The following is a 22,425-nucleotide window of genomic DNA, read 5'->3' as shown; positions in this document are numbered from 1 at the left end:
TTATTGAAGTTGTTGTAACCATTGAACTTGTTTTGAATCCCAATGAAGTGCAACTCCTCTTGAGTGAGACCCTCTTCATTTGTATTTGTGAAGCATCTCTTTTCCTACTCACATAGTTTATAGGCTTTTGAGTGGCAGCTAGGGCTTTGTCAAGTTTGATATTCAGCACTTTGATCCTTTCTTCCAGCTCTTGGTGTCTACCAGAATCTTCTCCTCTATAGCTTCTATCATAATCTTCCCCATAAGTGTCTTGGCTCATGGCTAAGTTCTCAACAAGTTCCAGAGCTGCATTGATTTCTTTTGCCAAGAAATTTCCATTTGATGTTGTGTCCAACTGAATCCTGATCTTAGGAACAGCTCCTCTATACAAAGTGCTAAGAAGAGAGGCTTCTGAAAAGCCATGATGTGGGCACTGATTTGTGTAGCTTCTAAACCTTTCCAAAGCTTCTCCAAAGGTCTCATTAGAATGTTGAGTGAAGCTGGAAATCTGGTTCCTTAGCTTTGCAGTCCTTGAGCTTGAGAAGAACTTGGATAGAAAGGCAATCTTGCATTGCTCCCATGTGTGGATGGATCCTATTGGGAGGTTCTTTTCCCACTGATGTGCCTTATCTCCAAGGCTGAATGGGAACAATCTCAGTTTGAAACTGTCTTCAGATACCCCATTGATCTTAGTGAGATCACAAACTCTGTCAAACTGATCCAGATGCTCCAAGGGATCCTCCATAGGTAAGCCATGGAACTTCTGATTCTGAACCATATTGATCAAAGAGGCCTTCACCTCAAAGTTGTTGTTTTGGACAGGAGGTGGCCTGATTCCTGCTCCATACTGGTGTGCATAAGCTCGGTCATTCTCACCAACAAAGACGGGTGGAGGCTGATGATGTATGGGTGGGTTTGGGTGGGGCTGTGGCTGGTTAACATGAGGTAGGTCTTGGTTCTGGTTACCATGAGCGTGTCCCTGATGGACCTGAGCCTGTTGAGCCTGAATTCCAATCCCATTACCAGCTCTTTGACCGTGATCGGCTTCTTGAGCCTGATGCTCATTCCCAACTTGCTGATTCATTCCTAACCTCTCCAAGTGAACAGCTCTTTCTCTTTGTCTTCTGGCTTGGCTTCTTGTGATCATAAACCTGAAAAAAAAAGACAGAGCTTGAAAGGTGATCAGTAAAACAAAATAAACTTGATCTCAAAAACTATATCAGAAACTAATGCTAACAATCCCCACACAATATGGCAACGTCGCCAATTGATAACTAAGTTTTTTAAGTCTTAGATGGGATCAATCCCTTATGTCACTTGTAGTACAAAGGGTATCAATCCAAATGTGTGTTTGCTAGGCACTAGTTTATGTGACAACTTCTTAAGTCAAGCTGAATAAAAGATGATTTTGGTGAAACCAGCAACAAGAAAGCGTAAACAAGAAACAAACAAGAGATGATTAATGAACTACTAAACAAGCAAGCAAACAAAATGATGATAAAGAAAATGATGAAAGATAAACCTCTAGATGTGATCATTGATTAGGGTGCTTTAGATATTGATTCATGATGCTAAGAACATAATGCAACACTTGCTACTCTTTAGTCTAGGCTTCTTAATCAGATTAATTCATTCTCATGACAATAATCCCTTTGCTAATCACTTAATCAAGTCTAACAACCATTAGATATAATCAAGCAATCAACAAGCATAATGCATCAAGCCTAATAAGTGACCAAACAATCTCTCAACCAAGAAGACTGAATCTTATACAGAAAGACATAACAAGCAATCACATGATCTCAAACATTTTAACTTAGAACTCTAATCTAGACTAATCCTCTCATGAAGGCATTAATCTCTACACTAATCCACTTTCAAACCAAATTCCCATTTGTGAAATATGAACTAATGAGCATTAAGAGACAGTTCTAATATGTCATTTATGCTTCAAACAAACATTCCCATGGCATTTAAAACATAAACCCTTAAGTTAGCTCTTTCAGGCATTTCATCAAACACTTTTGGTGCATGAAATGCCTATGAACCCAGATTTCACTTTCCCAAGGAGATCTGGCATTAGGAGCAGCTAACTAAGGAAATGAAATGAGAATCTAAACCCTAAACATCACAAATCAAACATCTAAGCACCCTAATCTACACACCTAGAAGTTTAAAAAGAAGACTACTCACTAATCATAAAGAACACATCTAATCTTTTGCAAGAGATGATGTTAATCATGATTAGAAAGCAGAAATGAGATGATGAGATGATAGGAAACAGACTTGGAATGATCAAATCCTTCAGATATCTCTTAATCAAAAACGTTTTTACACTAAAAAGGAAAGAAAACTAGAGAGAAACTAAGAGAGAAGATAAGATGTCTAGGGTTTTTCTCCAAAAAGCTATATATACTAAGTGCTAATGAACCGGGTCAGCCCGGAACAAACCGGGTCCTGACCCAGCTTTAGTGGGTAAAGTGGAAATCCTGCGGGTTGGTCCAGTGTCTCCCAGGTAGCATGCCCAAGTCGCAGTAGATGAAGAATTTGTCTTGTGAGACTTAAATCGCTTTGTCTTAGCCGCACGCCCAAGTAGGAGTATTTTGCGAGTCTTGCTGCGGCTTAATCTTCTTCTTCTTCAACTCGCAGGACCAAGGCGGTTTCTGGGGAATGTACAAACCGTGCGGGTTGGTATCCATTACACTCAGGTCGCAGGCTCAAGTCGGAGTAGATTGCGAGTGATCATGCGGCTTGGTTCCAGTGTCTCCCAGGTAGCATGCCCAAGTCGCAGTATTGTGGACTTAGCAATTTTTTTGCTCGGGAGCCTCAGACCTCATCCATTGATAGCTTACCCGCACTTCTCAACTCGCAGCATCAATTTTCAGGCATTCGTCTTCAGGCCTGCGAGTTAACCAAGTCGCAAGGCTTTCTCGCAGCATTCAGAGCAGATTGGACCTCTTTGCATTCCGCAGAGTGTAACTTCTCCGATACTTGTCTGAATTGAGTGATTCCGGTTGCAGAGGACAGAGGACTCATATATCTCCAACTTTGGTGAAGGACGCTTCGGTGCTTGGGAAGTGTAAGGCTTCCTGCAGGGCTCATCTTTTCAGTGCATTTACACGATCAGAGAGAGGCGTCTAGACATGTGTCCATTCCGGAGACCGTATCTTTCTGCTCATAGCTCCGAATTGAATGATCTTGGACGTTTTGGAACAAGAACTCAAATATCTATGATTCTCATGAAGGCCCCGGAAACTGAAGCGGCCTGGAAGTGCACCGTCCTTCGCATTCTTAGGAGCTCATCGGCTCGGTCCAAAACGGCAGCGAGACAGGAGTTTCTTCCGACGAGCTTAACTTTCTGCTCACGCGTCCTAATTCCATGATTTTACTTGCTCTGGAACCGTGATCCAATCTTCTCCAACTTTGATGCAGCACCCGACAACTGAATCGGACCGGAAGGTTCCCCGGACAGGCGATCATTCAGGAGTATCGGATTGCTCCGGAATGGATGCGAGAGAGGTCTATCTTCCGGTGACCGTATCTTTCAGCTCAATGCTCCAAATGCCCTGATTCAACCTGTCCTGGGTTCTTGACTCAATTATCTCCAACTTTGCTGAAGACCCTGTAAGCTGAATCGGCTGGCAAGAGCTTCCGGAAATGTATCTGCACCCGGGATTTTTGGCCGAGAGACTTGACCGCGGTACGTGTTTTTGGCCGAGAAAGCTACCCGCGGGAAGGATTTTGGCCGAGAATCTACTGCCATCAGTACATCATTTGGCCGAGAAACTCAAAATTGCTCCTTTTCACCATTTTTGATAAGTTCAACTCCATTTCTTCATCTGAATCACATCCTCCACTCCAAATAAACTCCAAAAGCACCTGTTTAACACTCCAAAACATGCAAAACTCTCTTGGACCTAATGCAATCTCCTAAGTCCTAAAACAATGCCTAAAGACCTAAAATGCATGCAAATGAGACATGATTTGGACTAGAATATGTACATTAAATGATGCAATTTATGAATATATCAGCAAGCACCAGGGAAACAACATGCAACTAACTCTTCCGGAAGTCAAATAAAGCAAGCAAAAGGAGGAAACTAAAAAACTAAATCCGAACAAGTCGGAGTTTATTACCGGTTTACGCCGGAGATTACTATCCGATTAACGGAAACAAAAGATCCGGAGAAACCGGAAACTTAAAACCAAACAATATCATACAAAGATCCAGAAAACATATATACAGCACGGTACCGACGTCGGATTAACGCCGGAACCGGCCAAAAAGAAAACTATGAAAACTATGAAAACTGAAGAGAAGTTTCAGGAAAGATTAGAGAGAATTTTCTCTTTCTAAAGTTAGAGAGAGAAGTTCTGATTTTGCTTCTTATTTACTCAATTTTTTACATAATTGACTAGATTTTGCGCTCACGCTACGCGTAGATTTTTGTTAATAAAAATTATATACAATTAATTATATTTATTAAGATATAAATTTATAAATTAATGTTTAATAATATACTAAAAATACTATGGTGTTAATCTAATAATTTTATGTAAATTTTGAAGTTTTAACGGTTTTGTTCTAAATATATATAGAATATATCATATTTCAAAAATATATTATTTGATCAAACATTTATAAGTTAATATACCCAATCAAATTGTACTTTTTTAAACATAGAATTGATATGAAGATAAAATATTATACATTCATTTTTTAAATCATGAAGATAATTGTTTTTCATCATTTTCAGTTTTATTCCAATTATATATGTGGTCTTTAAAAACAATAAAAAAAAAATTAATTATTTTTTCTTCTCTTTTTTAACTGATACAAATTTTTATTTTGTTATATTAATTTAAAAAACAAACTAGTAAATAAATGTTTGCTTTGAGATTAATAACAACTTTAAATTTGAACCAAAATAATAGTTGAATATAAAATAATTAATCACATAAAATTTATGAATTAAATATATTTTTTGTCAACTGGTTGTATAAATATTTAAATTATTTTCAATGATTATACGTCATCTCTTCCAATAAGAATAAATTTTTTATTCATCATGTTCATTTTTATTCTTGTTATATCTTTTTTTAATGAATATATCATATTTATTTATTTTAATGATTTTTGTATAATTATATTAAATTTCATCTTATTTATTCTTATTTCTTCTAATTATAATTAAGTAGGGAAAGCTGGTACAATTTGATACAGAGATTTAGAAAATAAAAGAATAAATTAAACAGCTCAAAACAAAAAATTTCTACATTAATCTATTACAATTCCACGTCGAAACACACAATATAATTTTTTCGATTATTTTTTCATAATATATTACATGAGATTATGTGGAAATATATTTTGTATATGTGAAAAAAATTTAAATTAATACAAATCATAATTATTAGTTATTTAAAATTCTACGTGAAAAGCCTTTAAATCAAGTAACCTAAACTTGTATAAGTAGCATATATTTTTATAAATAATAAATTAAATTTGTAACTTAAACAGTAATACTGAAAAATTTAATATCATGTTGTTTTCTTTTGTTTATAGAGATTTCTGTATTCTTTAATTTCTTTTCTTAATCATAATAATATAATTATGAAAATTTATTAAATTGACAATTTTGATATATACAAATAAAATTTAATTTTTGCATGCTGATTTGGATGCCTTGAAAATAACATAGCTTTAACTGTTATTAACAATAAAATAATTTTAATTAACAATTTTTCTTATATTGTTTTGTCTTATCAATGTGATTTTATAATTTATAAACTTTTTTGAATTTTAGTTATTGATGTATACTAATAAAATTGACCTTTTAAATCTTATGTGGATGTCATTAGAAGCATATAGCTTTAATATTTATTTTTCTATAAATATATGTTTTTGTTAATAATATAATTTTAAATTTTGGAAATTTTTTTAATTTTAAATTTTTATGTAGACCAATAAAATTGAACTTTTAAATCGTATCTGGACATTCTTAGAGGCATATAGCTTTAACTTTATTAATAATAGATTTAGAAATCAAAGCTAGAAGATCTCACACGAGGCAAATGATTTTGGTCACTCCTTGTTTTGAGGCTTACCGAATGTATTCGAATGCTGCTTGGTCAGCTAATTGTTACATTTGTGGTTAACGTTAGGTTGTTAAAATCCCATCAGATGCCATTTTATTTCAAAAATCTTCATTGGATACCTCAGTCTTTGTCTTAATGACGTAACCTCTTTCTTTATTTTCAGTGCTTTGTTTTTCAAAAGTGTCATAATTTTGGTTTCTCCTCCTTGTTTTGAGGTTTACTGTTCGGATGTTGCTTGGTCAGCTAATTGTTACCTTTTCGGTTAAAGTTAGGTTGTTAAAACCCCATCTGATGGCATATTATTTCAAAAATCTTTCTCGGATACCTGAGTCTCTTTCGTCTTAATGATGTAACCTCTTTCTCTATTTTCTTTGTTTCGTTTTTCAAAAGTGTCAAGTATCAGTCACTTAACATGTTTCTCGAATTGCTTGAAATTTATCATTTTCTCAAATTCGGTGGCCAAGCTTTGGAGATTTTACGGTTTCTTTTTCAATATTAAAGCAGCTTGTATTGGCTTTGTTTATATCTCCTTTCATTATAGTTAAACACATAGTTTAATCAAGTTGGTTCTTTGACATTGCAATGAAACCTAACTCTATTTTTTGTTTTTAGTTTTTATTTGAAATGGTTGCACACACAGAAAAAAAAAACTTAAAATTTTATTATAGTTATGTGACAAAAATTTGGATGCTAACGTAAAAGTTTCTAAATATGTGTGTATACATATAATTTAAATTTAAAATTTCCTTTTTAATATGATTTATTTTAGTTTTTTATTTTTAATATAAAGTTTGTATATCGTTTCTTTATCTTTAATAATTTTTAAAAACAATAATAGAATTTGGAAACTTTTTAATTTTCAATGTTGAGTTGGACCAATAAAAAATTATACAGAATTTTTTTATCCAGCAATAATATTTGAATTTGTAAATTTTCTTAATTTTTTTATTCAGCAATAATATCAGAATTTGTAAACTTTCTTTAATTTTTGAATGTTGATGTGGACCAATAAAATTGCAATCTTGAATCTTATGTGGACACCCTTATAAGCATTTAGCTTCAACCTTTATTAGTATAAGATTATATTTTAATATTCAAGAGGTGCCGGATTTTTAGATGAATATATATACCTCTGTTAAAAAAAGGTATGATTTTGTGATGTCGATAGGAAAAAGGGATAAAGACATTTCCCTTTGACGACAAAAAAAAGAAAAAAAAGACATTTCCCTTTCCTGGTATTGTTTAACATATTTTTTATATTATTTTATGTCGGTTTCAATTTACGGAAGCATTGCAAGTTCGACATAACGTTTTGCATCACTTCTTTTTGGGCGTTTTCCATTCACTTATCCACACGTTACGTGCATATTTTTCTTTTCAAATTTTTCAAATTTCTTTTTTATATTTTTTAAAATTAATATAATCATCACTTGTTACTTACTTACTTGTTAATATTTTATTCTAAATTTTTAAAATATTAATTTAAAATACATATTTAATATTATTTAATAATTTAAAGTTATATTAAAATTAATAAATATTTTTAATTAGTTATAACATAAATTATTGTTTAACATTTACACAAATATTAATTAATAGTCAATTAATAAAAAAATTTAAATTAATATAATCATCATTTCATTTGTTATTTGCTAGTATTTTCTTATAAATAATCTTAAAAAAATAATTTAAAATACATTTTGAATATTGTTAAGTTATCTACAGTTATATAAAAATTAAATACATATCTATCAATATTTTTTATTAGTTATAACATAAATTTTTGTTTAACATTAATATAAATGTTAGTTAAAAGTCAATTAATAAAACAAACTTTCCATATTCTTTAAAAGCTTTAAAATTTAATATTAAAATTTATTAATTAAAATTTAAATGACAGATGTCAGCCTCTCCAATGCTGATGTGTCAAGCATATGGAGAAAGTTGAGCAACTTTTATATATAAGACTAGATTTTGCGTCCACGCTACGCGTTGATATTTTGTTGATAAAAATTATATACAATCAATTATATCTATTATGATATAAATTTTATATATTAGTGTTTTGGTAATATATTAAAAATATTATGATATTAATATAATAATTTTAATGTAAATTGTGATGTTTTAACGTTTTTTTGAATTTTGTATTTTTAAAATGTGTTATTTTATCAAACACTTATAAGTTAATATACTCAAACTACCTAAAATTTTTACAAATTAATCAAATGCTACTTTTTAAACATAGTATTGACATGATGATAAAATATTATACATTCACTTCTTTAAATCAAGAAGAAAAAATTATTTTTTCATCATTTTCACTTTTATTTCAATTATACATACATATGTGTTATTTAAAAATAAAATTAAAATTTAAACTTTTTCTGCTCTTATTTAACAAATACAAATTTTTATTTTGATTTTTATCAATTTAAAAACAACTAATAAATAAAATATTTATTTTGAGATTAATAACAACTTTAGTTTTGAAACCAAAATAATAGTTGAATATGATATCAATAAAATCACACAAAATATATGAATTAAATATATTTTTGTCAATTGGTTGTGTTAAATTTTAAATAATTTTTCAATGATTATACATATCTCTTCTAATAAGAATGAAAAAAAAAAAATTCATCATGTTCAGTTTTATTCTTGTTATATCTGTTTTTCAATCTTTATATATTTTAATGATTTTTATATGATTATATTCAGTTTTATTATATCCATTCTCACATTTTCTAATTTTAATTAAGTAGACAAAACTGGTACAATTTAATACATACAAATATAGAAAAATTAATAACAAATTGAAAAACTAAAAACTAAAAATTTCTATTAATCTATTGCAATTTCAAATCGAATATACAAAATATAATTTTTTGATTATTTTCGCATAATGTATCACATGAGGTTATATGAAAATATGTTTTGCATATGTAACAAAAATTTAGATGAATATAAATCATAGTTATTAGTTATTTAAAATTTTACGTAAAAAGCTTTAAAATCAAGTAACTTAATCTTGTATAAGTAGGATATATTTTTACTATAGATAACAAATTAAATTTGTAACTTAAACAGTGATATTGAAGATTTCAATATCATGTTGTTTTTTGTTAATATAAATTTCTTTAGTTTTTAATTTTTTTCTTAGCAATATTATTAGAATTAGGAAACTTTTTTTAATTACAATTTTAATATATACGAATAAAATTGAATTTTTAAATGCTGATGTGAATGCCTTGGAAATAATATATTCGGATATTACTTGGTCAGCTAATTGTTACCTTTGTGATTCATGTTGGGTTGTTAAAACTCTGTTAGATGCCATGTTATTCCAAAAATCTTCTTCAGATACCTCAGTCTTCTTCGCCTTAATGACGGAACCTCTTAATCTATTTTCAGTGCTTCATTTTTAAAAAGTGTTGAGTATCAATCACTTGACATTTTTCTCGGATTGCTTAGAATTTATCATTTTTCTCAAATTCGATGGTCAAGCTTAAGAGATTTTATAGTCTCTTTTTAATATTAAAGCAGCTTGTAGTGGCTTTGTTTATATCACTTTTCATTATATTCTTTGTAATTTAGCTAATATTTAAACAGATAGTTTAGTCAAATTTGTTCTTTTACGTTGTAATAACTCATTCTTTAGTGAAACCTAACTCTATATTTTTATTTTTTTAATTAAAATGATTGCACACAAAAGAAAAAAAACTTAAAATTTATTATAGTATGTGACAAAAATTTTGATTGCTAATGTAAGAGCCCATAAATATGTGTGCATACATCTAATTTAAATTCAAGATTTTCATATTTTTTTACTTTAGTATTGAAAATAATATAGCTTTAATTGTTATTAAGAATTTTAATTAACAATATTTTTATATTGTTTTGTATTAACAATGTAATTTTATAATTTAGAAATTTTTTTAATTTTAATTATTATTATAGAATAATAAAATTGACCTTTTAAATCTTATGTGGATGTCATTAGATGCATATAGCTTCAACTTTTATTTTTCTATAAATATAACTTTTTGTTAACAATAGAATTTTTTTAAAATTTTAATTTTAAATCTTGATATGGACCAATAGAATTGAACTTTTAAATCCTATATGAATATTTTTAAAGGCATATAGCTTTAATTTTTCTTAGTAATAGGATTTAGAAGCCTCCTGGTTTTGAGGCTTACCGAATATATTCAGATGCTGCTTGGTGAGCTAACTGTTATCTTTGTGGTTAAAGTTAGGTTATTAAAACCCTATCAGATGCCATATTATTTTAAAAATCTTCCTTGGATATCTCAATCTCCTTCGTCTTAATGATGGAAATTCTTTCTCTAGTTTATGTGCTTCGTTTTTTAAAAGTGTCGAATATCAATCACTTGACATGTTTCTCGGATCGCTTGGAATTTATCATTATTCTCAAATTTGATGGCCAAGCTTTGGAAATTTAACGATCTCTTTTTCAGTATTAAAGCGTCTTGTAGTGGCTTTGTTTATATCTCCTTTCATTATATTTTTTGTAATTTAGCTAATAGTAATACATATAGTTTAGTCAAGTTGGTTCTTTTATGCTGTAATGACTCAGTTTTAAGTGAAACTTAACTCTTTTTTTTTTATATGGTTGCACACATAGAAATTTTTTTCTTTTTTAATTGTTATATGTGAAAAAAAATTGGATGCTAATGTAAGAGTCTCTAAATATGTGTATACATCTAATTTAAAATTTAAAATTTCTTATTTTAATATTATTTACTTTAGTTTTTTATTATTAATATAAATTATATATAATTTCTTTATCTTTAATAATTTTTTAAAAATAATAATAGAATTTGTAAAATTTTTAATTTTCAATGTTAAAGTGGACCAATAAAAAATCTATACAAAATTTCTATATTCAGCAATAATATTAGAATTTGTAAACTTTCTTAATTTATTTATTTAGCAATAATATTAAAAAATTGTAAACTTTTCTTATTTTTGATTGTTGATATGTATCAATAAAATTGTCCTTTTTAATCCTATGTGGACACCTTTAGAAGCATTTAGCTTCAACTTTTATTAGTATAAGATTAAAACCAAGATATTCTCTTGCCTTTCAAAAGTTTTTTATTTTGTCCACAAAAAAAAACTTTTTTTCCAGAGCAAAATTCTCTCTACTATTAGCGTACTATAACATTATGGGTGGTGAAAGCTTGCTCAGTGATTTGAACATGTGGGAATCTGATTGGAAAATAGTGGTGAAGGTGTTGAAACGATGGGAGAACACTAATCCGGGCGATCTCAAATAGATTGATTTTATTCTGGTGGAGGAAGAGGTAAGTTTTTTTTTTTTTTTTTTTTTTTTTTTTTTTTCAGGAAGAGGTAAGTTTGGGTCTTGCTTGATCTCCTTATTAGTTATGAGAGGGTTTCAAAATACTCGCTTCCGTTGGAAATCGCTATCATGCATATTTCAAACATGTGATGCAAAAAGGGTTGTGGTTTGAGATAAGTGGATTCCTTCTCTGTCGGTCGAACAAGGAAAACAATTCGTTCAATATGACTAGGAGTGAATACACCATCCTTTTTAACCAGGAAACGCGGGTTCAATCGACCGATGTAATCTCCAACAGCCATCATATGAACTTCACTGACTTTGAATATGTGGTCAAGGCAAGGCGCGATGAGATCTACCCCGTTGGTAAGTGGATATACCGACACCTAAGATTAGAGCTGTCAAAATGGGTGGGCGACCCATGGGCTGTCCGCGTCCAACACATTTTGGACCGGTCATGGACAAGTCCATTTTTGAAACGGGTTGAAATGAGCTTCATCCAATTTCGCCCATAGACAAATCGGGGTAGATACTTTGGACATTGGTCCGTCCAATGGACAAAAAAAGTCATTTACTACAGTGAAAGAAAGGATTCATCAGCTTGTCTTTGCGGTACTTGTCCTGATAGCTTCATTTTATTTGACGCCAATATGTTTATTTATCTGGGGGGATATACAAAAGTCGTTTGTGTTGTACGTGTCTTTATTCATCAGTTGTTCACTGGAGGCAGTGGCGGATATGTATACAATGAGTTGGGGGCAGTTGCCCCCAATAAAAAAATAATTAGTGTAAATTTGTAACAATAATAATAGTTGCCCCCATAATAAATAATATATATGCTCCTATTAAATATGTTTTGCCCCCAATGGAAAAATGTTCTGGTTCCGCCACTGATTGGAGGAATAGGGCTGATTCAGCTATCGGAAAAGCTTAGGATGGAGATGGGAAATGCTTATCTCACTCTTTTCTCCTGTTGGTTATCTTGTCTTTTTGGCATTCTTATGTTCATAAGCCAAAAACAGGCAATAGTGGAAGCAATGATTTTTATATTCATGGGAACAGTTGTTAATTTTCTTTTTTATGGATCCTTGGGTATAATTTATGCTGGGAGCACAAGTTGGATACGTCCTCCGTTCCCCCCCCCCCCCCCTTCCTGCTTTAGTTCTTCTTTTTATGTTTTGTTTGGTTTAAAGAGGATTAATAGCTTGTTTGAGTACACATTTTTCTAATTAGAGCAATAAAAAAGACTTCAGCCAGTTTATATGTTAACGTGTCCCTTTTACCATTAATTTGAATTCAATTTAGCTACAAAATTACTCATATCCTTAGTTAGATGCGATTTTTATTATTATCAAATGATAATTTGGAGATAGGAATTGACCTAACATCATCGTGAACAAAAAGTAAACAAATAAGAAAAAACACCATCATGTTCTAGTTTGTGTTTTCGAACACACTTGAATAAATAAATATTTTTCTACAAAAGATGAAATTTATAGCTCAGCTACTAGAAAAAAGATTCTTCATAACATAGTTCCAAAGTATCCCTATTACAACCGTGGCTTCAGAATCGTCATTCAGCATAGGAAGTCACGTGTTAAACAAATATAGGAGTTCCCTTCTTCCTTCAAATGTGCAAGTCTTAATTTGCACAAGGAATTGGTTATGCGGATTTCAAGAGATTAGTAAGTTTTTTTACTTGTGTATTTTTGTCATCTTTAAATTCAACTGGAATCAAATTTCAAGAAAATAATAAGTTTTTTGTTATTTTATTGTGCTTAGGTGATCAGTTTGAGTTTATGGAGGAAGACAAGGAAGGTGAAGAAGACAATGAAGGAGATGAAGACGTTTAAAACAGTTGTGTTTTTGAATCTTATGAAACTTTGAAAACTTTGTTCTCTAGATTTTTGTGTTTATGTTTATTCTCTACATTTTGTTCTCTAAATTTTTTAATTTGGTATTTATGTTTGTTCTAATTAGACATTGTTCTCTAATATTTTGGATTTGGTATTTATGAATTATTGTCTATAGAACAAAGAAAAAAAAATGTTAAGTCTATGACCAGTGGACACCTATGGACAGCCCATTTGGACATGATCTTTAATGAACATGGTCTTTAATGGACATGGTCTTTAATGGTCATGGTCATTATTTGTCCATAATTGAAATAGTCAGTGACAACTCTACCTAAAATACATATATTTTCGTTAAAGGAGTCTAGATATGGGATCATAATTACTGGTCCATTTGTTCATTGATAGATTTGATTAGTGCGATAGAGTCGGTTGAACCTCTGCGGCCATACATAGAGAATGGGTCCTTCAAAAACTCTCTTAGGTTCCGCATCAAGAACTACAAGTATGTAATTTTGAATTTATATAATACTTTAGTGATTTTTATGGTTACTAATTCTTAGATCGTGTTGCAGTGATATCGTCTTGAACTGTGTTGTTTTTGGAGATCTGGCTGAAGTTTTTCATCGGGTATTGTCATCACATTCCCCTTTTTGCACCGATCAAGTCTCCCTGTTTTGTTGGTTCGCTGGAATGCCATAGGGAGCATCTAATGCCATGTTCTCCTGGCCCGATGAGTCTGTACCCAATGTTCGAGATTTTGATTGTGTTACCATGGTTGATGCCTGCTGTTCCTTCGGCTCCAAGTCTCCTTTTCCAGCTTCTCCATCTTTCAAGACATCCCCTTTCAAGCCTGATGTCAGGTACCGCTTATAAAATTCATTTGGAGGAATGTACCCAGATGGCTTTATGATCTTTGATGATCCTTCACAATATTTCCTTTCCACTCTGCCTTTAAGTTGTCCTTTGTCTTCTTCACCGTTTGTTCTTCCTCTGCCCTTGTATTGTCCGTGATAAGCATTGTTCACACTTCCACTCTTCACTGAGTCTCTGCTGCTATTACCACCGTACTTTTCTACCGCTTTATACGATGCTGACCCATTTCCGTTTCTCGACTCATCCGGGTAGCCTTCCTTCGTCTTTCGATCCTCATTCCCCATCTGAGTGGGACAACTTTGGTTTAGTAGAAGAAGAAAGTGGGCAAGAATTCTGATAAAGATCGATGTAAAATAGAAGACCAAGATCGACGAATTGGATTTGTATTAATGATATTACGAGTTTACAAGTGTGTTTCTAGCTGAAAATCAGATGATCTTTTACATAGAAATGACATCCTATTTATACTAAATAGATCGACTCGAACTCCTTCGAGATTTGCGGGATGTTACGATCTCCCATCTTCCGAGATCTTCAGGATCTTCTCTTATCCAGGTCGCTTACTCCTTGAAGTCTTCCACGATCTATCAAATATCCTTTCTAGGTGCTTTCTTCTTTTGTTAATGGGCTTTGGGCCCGTCAAAGCTGATGTAATGATCAACTCGAAGTATGGGCCAGACTGGTGCTAAGTCCAACACCAACATTTGCCCCCCAGCCCATTTAGTGAACTTCGAGCTGAAGGGGCGGACTACTTGCAGGATACTTCGATTTTTCCTCTTTTTAAGATTTTATCCGGACGGTTCAGATTGTTTTTCCTGTGAAGGAAGGGCTGAGATTTACTTAACCATCAAGGCTTAAGATTCTCTTCGATGCGATGTATCCAAATCTCACCGCGATATGGTAAAATCTTGTTCGCAGATGGCGATGAGCGGTTCAGGTTTGATCTCGCGAAGATTTTGTCAATCTCAATAGCAGTAATAATTGCTACTTTATAAGGATCAACTTCCCACGTCCTTTCACCATAACTGCACGCCTCCACTTTCTACAAGGTAACTTCTCACCTCCTCTTCTTTTTATTCTGGTTTTCAGTTTTTATCGACTTCCTTTGCTCGAAAAACAAAACAGTTTTATACTTTTCGCAAAACTTAGCTTCGAGAAAGATTTTATTTCGAAACATTCTCCGATGGATCATCCCAATGTCCCAACAGTCTCAATCGTTTCACCGAAAGAGCTTGCTCGCCTCCGCCGAGTTCACGATATTCCCTCGCCGATCGAACTCGCTGTTCCAGACAGAGGAGAGACGCCGAAAACCGTGCGCGCGCAGTCTTTGATGCGTGCGGGCTTTCCTTTCCGATTCCGCTGGGTCTCCTCACTATCCTGGCGGATCTGCAATTGGCGTTTCCGCAGATGAACCCCAACTTCGTCCGCCATGCCTTGGCGTTGCTGGTTAGAGCGGCAGAGTCTCGGATTCCTTTCGGAATCAACGAGCTCCACCGAGTTTGCTCCATTAAGAGCAACTCGTCCTTCCCGGGGTCATTCTACCTATCCCCTCGGAAGAATCAGAGCATCTTTGAGGACATTCCCGCTCGCAACGATCGCTGGAAGGAGAAGTATTTCTTCTTTAGGATCAACGAATACTCCGTTGGGTCCTTCGACTTTAATCGGTTGCCCACCAATTGGGCTCCGAGAGTTGGTTAGCATTAGGGTGCTTGATTGATTTTTTCATTATGTTAATAGCTCGTTGCTAACTATTTGCTTTTCCTTGTTCCACAGTTGTTCCGACGAACACTGGCTTAGACAAACCGCTGATTGCTGCTCGGAAGGACGGTGATTGTACGTGGCCCAACTTTACAAGGGAGAGGATCCGTCGTGCGCTTGGAACGGATAGCCCGCAGCCCGCTATTGCTCCAGAATCCGAGATTGACCCGTTGAACCCGCTGTCTATCAATCGCCCAGCTAATTTTCATCAGATCCCGATTGGTTAGTCCGAACGTTTCATTTTGCTCGAACTACGCATTCGATCTGACGAGCTATTACATAATTTGCTATTTTTCGTTTCCAGGTACTAGCTGTCGGGAAGTTCCAGACGCAACCTCTTCGAGCACCTCACATCAGCCTTTGGTCCGCAGGCCATCTAAAGGGAAAATGACTAGGAGACCATCAGCTTGCGAGGCCGAAAAGGCCAGGAAGAACAGGGCTCAAGCTGGGAGCTCCGGAGCTGTCCGTACTGGTGAGATCCGTCGCGCTGTGAGCGACGCGCTTGAACAAGCCTCTGGGGCTTACGAGACTCCGGCCGGAGCTCTTCCCGCCGACCCAACATCGAGGGCTATCTCGCTTAGTTCGCGAGATTCAGAGAGGACTTCGCGTCCAAAGAAGCAAAGGGTGGAGGATCCGGCTCCGGATAGGAGGTCGAACTCCTCGAACGGGTCAGGTGGATCAATCCCGTATGGTTGGACCTTCAACCATACTAAAGGGTGTCCGATCGCTGATGATCGGGAGGGGGTAGCTTTCATTTTCCGGCACTTCAAGCCTCCGGGTTGCGTGCTGCCCCTAGTTTGGGATATGGCGGAGCATGCCGCCTATGTGAAGATGATGGCTGCTCACGGCCGGGTACGTGTTTTTACTTGTTGGCCTATTTTTATTTCTGGTGTGTGCTCGTACTAACGGGCTTTCTTTTGGTCAGGCTCTTGAGGCTGTCAACGAGTACTCTGCTGTACTTGAGGACAAGTCTCTGACCATGCCCACCTCTGACGAGCTCGAGGAGATGAAGAAGACTGTGTTCGACCTTTCGTCGAAGGTCAAGAACGCGGAAGACAAGGAAAAGCGTCTGGAGACCCAGCTTCGATCTGCGAAGACGGTGGCGGACTCTGCGAGCCGGCGTGCTGACGATCTGACCGAACAGGTTCGTGGTCTCAAGGAGGAGGTCGATGCGAAGGTCAGGCGGGCTGTTAGGGAGGCGAAGCGGGAGTTCGCTGAGAAATATCTGGCCATCTTCCATTCTCTTAAGGATAAGTGGGAGAAGAAGAAGGTCGAGGCTGCATGTGAGGCAGAGCTCCAAGAGGTTGAGTCCAACTTGGATCTCATTAAGGACCTAATCAGCGGAGCTATCAAAGCTCCGGACGAAAAAGCTCGCCTCGAAGAGAAGATTCCCGAGCTCGCACAGAAGCATGCTAACGCGGAGGTGTCCGACTTCTCTCTTGCCAAGCTCGATCTTCCGCAGGTCTCGGAGGCGTCCGTGAGGCCGATGGAGGTTGATCCGGTGACGCAGGTTCCTCTTGGGCTCAACCAGTTTGGAAGTAATGCCGCTGCCGGAGGTGGAGATGAGTTGGTGGACGATTCAGCGATCCCAATGGAGAAGGAGGGTGGCGAGAACTAGCCTAAGGAGTGATCCTCCTTTTTCCTTAGCCCCTCCTCTTTTTCTTTTTTTATGAACTTAGTTGCCTGTAAGGCTTTTTCTTTTGTTTCATCGCACTTTCAGTACTCTTGTTGCCCGGGAGGGTTTTAATGCGTACTTGGTCGTTTTGCCCGGAGGAGGCTATTTTACTTTGCTTTCGAATTTGTTTTCGCTTTTCGATTTCGTCTATGTTATCAATTTTCTTGATTGTCTTTTAAGACTTAGAGAAAGAATTGTTGAAAAGACTTGTTGTTTAGGCAGTGCCGAAGTGATTACTATGTGATCGTTTACGGAGATCGCGTCATAGTACTAAGTTGCGAGCAACGAACTGTGATAGTAACTTTATTTTGTAAGCGCTAAGTTACTCAGCGAGCTGCGAGCTGTGCGGTTGTTTTAAACAGATCGCTTATTGATAACTTACTGCGAATAACGGGGTTGTTGTAATTTTGTTTTCTTGTTTGTTAGCAAGCCGTAATCTATAAGTTATGAGACCGTTTTGGGAGGTCGTTTGGAAGCTACCTAGAGTTAGCACCGAACTAAGCTGAGATTGTTCGGCTCAATCGATGCTTAGCGGGCTATGAGCCTCGAGCTGTGAGATCGTTTGAAGAGATCGAAAGAGAGTGTTTTGAAACAAGGGTTTTTATTCACAAAACTTTTGATCACATACGTTTTTACAAAGTATTTGAGTATGTAAAGATAATGGCTGGACTCAATGTCGAGCTGCCTACGTACCCCGTCAAGGGATCAAGCCTAAACGTAGTTCGATTATTGTCAATGCTCAGAGATGGTAACGCTTGAGATTCATAACGTTCCATGGTCTTGCCTCTGGCACTCCGGTTTTATTGTTTGCGAGCTTATACACGCCGCTGCGTACTACTTCGATGACTCTATACGGGCCTTCCCAGTTTGTGCCTAGCTTGCCGGCGCCTCGCTCCTTAGTGTTGTCGAATACCTTGCGTAGCACGAGGTCGCCAATACTGAAGCTCCGGTGTTTGACTCCGGAATTGTAATAGCGAGCTGCGGCCTGCTGGTAATTCTGGATGCGGACCAGGGCTCGATCTTATTGTTCTTCGATCATATCTAGCCGATCTCTTAGCATTTCTTCATTGAGTTCCCCGTTATCCGGACAAAAGGTCCGACGGATGCTTGGTACCGATGCTTCGGCCGGGATAACAGCTTCCATGCCATAGGATAGAGAGAAAGGTGTTTCTCCCGTAGCTCGATGGGGCGTAGTCCTACACGCCCAAAGTACTCCGGGTAGCTCGTCACTCCACCGGGATTTCTTTGAATCCAACCTCTTTTTGAGGTTGCTTAGGAAGGTTTTGTTAGCGGCTTCCGCCTGTCCGTTACCTTGTGGGTATCGGGGTGTGGAGGATGTGAGCTTTATTTTCCAAGTATTACAGAACCTTGTGAATTTTCTCGATGTTAAGTTCGTTCCGTTGTCTGTTACGATCTCGTAAGGGAGGCCGTGTCTGCGGACAACGTTTTTCCAGACGAAATTTTCTTCCGATCCGGTGATTTGTTGGTAAGCTCGGGCTTCTATCCATTTAGTGAAATAGTCAGTTAGGACGAGTAGGAAGCGGACTCTAGCGCGTCCTGAGACCACCAGTGGTCCCACTACATCCATTGACCATCTCATGAATGGGTAGGGTGCGGATATTGAGGATAGCTTTTCAGCTGGTTGATGGGTCATTGGTGCATGCCTTTGGCACTTGTCGCACTTCGTGGCATAGTTTTTGCAGTCTGCGATGATAGTGGGCATAAAATAGCCTTTTCTTTTGATGCGGACTGCCATAGCTCGTCCTCCGGAGTGGCTTCCGCACATTCCTTCGTGCATTTCGGCCATAATTGTTAGGGCCTCGATACCGTGTACGCACAGGAGGTAGTGTTCTATCAAGCTACGCTTGTATAGTTTATCTTCCATTATGCAGTATCGAGCACTTTGAGCTTTTAACTTTCTTGCTGCCCATTTGTCGGTGGGAGCTATACCGTCTTGAATATACTCCGTGATTGGAGTTCTCCAATCTGGTCAATCTAAAAACTCTTTGCAGTCATCCAGTTCAGCCTCGGGCTCTGGATGAACGGGCTGGTTCTCGGTATCAGGCGGGGCATTGACCGGGCTATCGGGCTGGTTGGTCGTAGCTCCTGGCCCAGGTCTGTTGGATGGCCCGGCCTCGTCGGAGGTGGTTACCACGTTGACTGCCTTGTGAGTTAGGTCGATGCTTGGTTTTTCGATTCCTTCCATGGAAATCACCCTTTTGATCATTGGGTCGGAGGTGGATGCTAGGGCTGCCAGGGCATCGGCGGAGGTATTCTCCCCCCGAGGAATTCTGGTTAGCTCGAATGAGCTAAACTGATTTGCTATTTGGTGGACGATGTTTAAGTATGCTTCCATCCGTTCATCTTTTGCTACGTAGTCGCCATGAAATTGGCTGTTTACGAGCTGAGAGTCGCTGAACGAGCTTATTTCTCGAACTCCGATCCCGAGAGCTAGCCTGAGACCGGCTATGAGGGCTTCGTATTCGGCCTCATTGTTGGAGGCCTGTAATCCTAGTCTGAAAGACTGTTCGAGGACTTCATTTTTCGGGGAAACTAGTTTGATTCCAACTCCTGATCCTTGTTTTGACGACGCGCCATCCACGTGGAGTGTCCACTTTTGGCTGGATGGTGATGCATCGTCCGGATATGGGGTAAGCTCGATGACGAAGTCCGCTAGGACTTGGGCTTTCGCACAAGTCCGGATTTTGTACTCTATATCGTACTCGCTTAGTTCGATAGCCCATTTCGCGAGCCGTCCGGATTGGCTCGGACTGTGCAATATAGTGCGAAGGGGTTGGGAGGTCATTACTACTATGGAATGTGACTGAAAGTATGGTCGTAACTTTCTGGCGGACATTACGACCGCTAGAGCTAGCTTTTCCATAGCAGGGTACCTCGTTTCGGAGTCTACTAGTGTTTTACTCACATAGTAGATTGGTTTCTGCTCGTTCTGTTCTTCTCGAACAAGCACGCCGCTTACTGCGGCTGGAGATACCGCTATGTAGATGTACAAAGGTTCTCCTTCTACTGGCTTGGCTAGTATGGGCGGTTCACTCAAGTAGGCCTTGAGCTGTTTGAACGCCGTTTCACACTCATCATTCCATTGGAACTTTTTGTTCCCTTTTAGGAGTTGGTAAAAGGGTAAACATTTGTCAGTCGACCTTGAAATAAAACGGTTGAGGGCTGCTATTCGCCCCGTTAACCTTTGGACTTCCCTCGTGGTTTTGGGGGATAGCATTTCGAGGAAGGTTGCGATCTGTTTGGGATTTGCTTCTATTCCTCTTTCGGTTACGATGTAACCAAGGAATTCTCCATATGGTACTCTGAATGAGCATTTGGTCGGATTGAGTTTCATTCTGTATTGGTTCAGTATTGCGAAGCATTCTTTCAGCTGTGCAACATGGTCTTCTTCTTTCGAAGATTTAACGAGCATGTCATCGATATAGACCTCCATAGTTTTACCGAGCTGTTCAGCGAACATTTTATTGACTAGGCGCTAGTAAGTAGCTCCCGCGTTCTTTAGACCGAATGGCATTACTTTGTAACAGTATGTGCCGCGGTCTGTTATGAATGCGGTCTTCTCTTGGTCTTCAGGGTTCATGAGTATTTAGTTGTACCCTGAGAAAGCGTCCATGAAGGACAATAGTTCGTGTCATGCTGTAGCTTCTACCAATCGATCTATGTGAGGGAGCGGGAAGCTGTCTTTCGGGCATGCTTTGTTTAGGTCGGTGAAGTCTACACAGACTCTCCACTTCCCATTTTTCTTTTTAACAACCACCGGATTGGTTAGCCAATCTGGGTACTTAACTTCCCTAATTGATCCGACTTTAAGTAGCCGGTCCACCTCGTCATTTACTGCTTTGGCTCGGTCCAAGCCGAGCTTGCGGCGTTTTTGTTTGACGGGTTTGAAGGTCGGGTTGACATTCAGTTCGTGGGAGGTTATTTGCAAGTCAATTCCAGGCATGTCCTCTGGGGACCATGCGAAGGTTGCAATATTCTCTTTGAGAAACTTTACGAGCTCGTCGCGGACAGAACTCGAGAGTTCTGATATGATGTTGACTACTCGGTCAGGGTGTTTTTCGTCGATACAGACTGGCTCGACAAGGTCCTTGCGTGGACCGCGAGTTGTGGGGTCGTTTCCCCGTTTCGCCTGCTGTTCGGCGAGTTCTTCTTGTTTCTGTAGTTGCTAGAAAGGGGATTGTTCGGTTTGCTTGTGTCCGGTCATGTAGCACATTCTGGAAGCTTGCTGGCTTCCGCGGACTGTCTTGACTCCCTCAGCGGTTGGAAACTTCACGCATTGATGGTATGTGGAAGGTACCGCTCTCATATTATAGAGCCATGGCCTCGCTAGTATGGCATTGTAGGGGGTGGAGCGGTCTATAACCTCGAATACTGTCAGTTGTTGGACTCCGCCAGCTACTACCGGGAGCGTGATAGTACCCATCGAATAGGTTGTTTCGCCTGCGAAGCCTGTTAGCGGCGATCTGGTGCCGCAGAGAATGTCGTCACCGAAGCCCATTTGTTTATATGCGTTATAGAATAACACGTCGACCGAGCTCCCGGTGTCGATCATAATCCTGTATAGCTCGCACCCCCCTACGTCTAGACGAACTACTAGACCATCGTCGTGTGGTTTGTCTAGATCGAGTGTTTCGCTTTTCAGGAAGACTACTTTGTGGTTGGGACCCTGTAGGGGAGCGCGCTCCCGCATATCGGTCTCGACCCTCCTTTGATAGGTTTTTATCGAATTTACTGAATTTCGGCAGTATTTGGAGCATCCCGATATGAAATTTTTTTCGCTTAGGCTTGGGTCGCTCGAAGAGTTCCAAGATTCCCTGGAACTTGGGAAGTTCCGATTT

The 22,425-nt window shown here is 37.3% G+C and overlaps 1 protein-coding gene, 1 non-coding gene and 1 pseudogene across 2 annotated transcripts; 2 read left to right on the top strand and 1 right to left on the bottom strand.

The window, feature by feature from the left end:
* Positions 1-395: 395 nt before the first annotated feature.
* Positions 396-502, top strand: LOC112085684. Its single transcript, XR_002898984.1, has one exon. It is a non-coding gene; the product is annotated as a small nucleolar RNA R71 (small nucleolar RNA).
* Positions 503-15,540: 15,038 nt separating this feature from the next.
* LOC112085358 lies at positions 15,541-17,509 on the top strand. The gene is made up of 4 exons (XM_024154568.1): positions 15,541-15,826; positions 15,907-16,113; positions 16,196-16,743; positions 16,817-17,509. The coding sequence occupies exons 1-4, from the start codon at positions 15,541-15,543 to the stop codon at positions 17,507-17,509; spliced, it is 1,734 nt and encodes a 577-aa protein (XP_024010336.1).
* A 796-nt stretch (positions 17,510-18,305) lies between these two features.
* On the bottom strand, positions 18,306-21,530 carry LOC112085195 (annotated as a pseudogene).
* Positions 21,531-22,425: the final 895 nt, after the last annotated feature.

Source organism: Eutrema salsugineum, unplaced genomic scaffold, assembly GCF_000478725.1.
Source record: "Eutrema salsugineum unplaced genomic scaffold, Eutsalg1_0 scaffold_3, whole genome shotgun sequence".
Classification (NCBI taxonomy): Eukaryota; Viridiplantae; Streptophyta; class Magnoliopsida; order Brassicales; family Brassicaceae; genus Eutrema; species Eutrema salsugineum.
This window is presented reverse-complemented; position numbering and strand designations above follow the sequence as displayed.

Excerpts from the sequence above, each read along its gene's own strand:
- LOC112085358 (XM_024154568.1), top strand. The coding sequence starts at position 15,541 with ATGAACCCCAACTTCGTCCGCCATGCCTTGGCGTTGCTGGTTAGAGCG. Across the intron at positions 16,114-16,195 it reads TTTTCATCAGATCCCGATTG|GTACTAGCTGTCGGGAAGTT; the intron begins GTTAGTCCGAAC and ends TTTCGTTTCCAG. Across the intron at positions 16,744-16,816 it reads TGATGGCTGCTCACGGCCGG|GCTCTTGAGGCTGTCAACGA; the intron begins GTACGTGTTTTT and ends TCTTTTGGTCAG.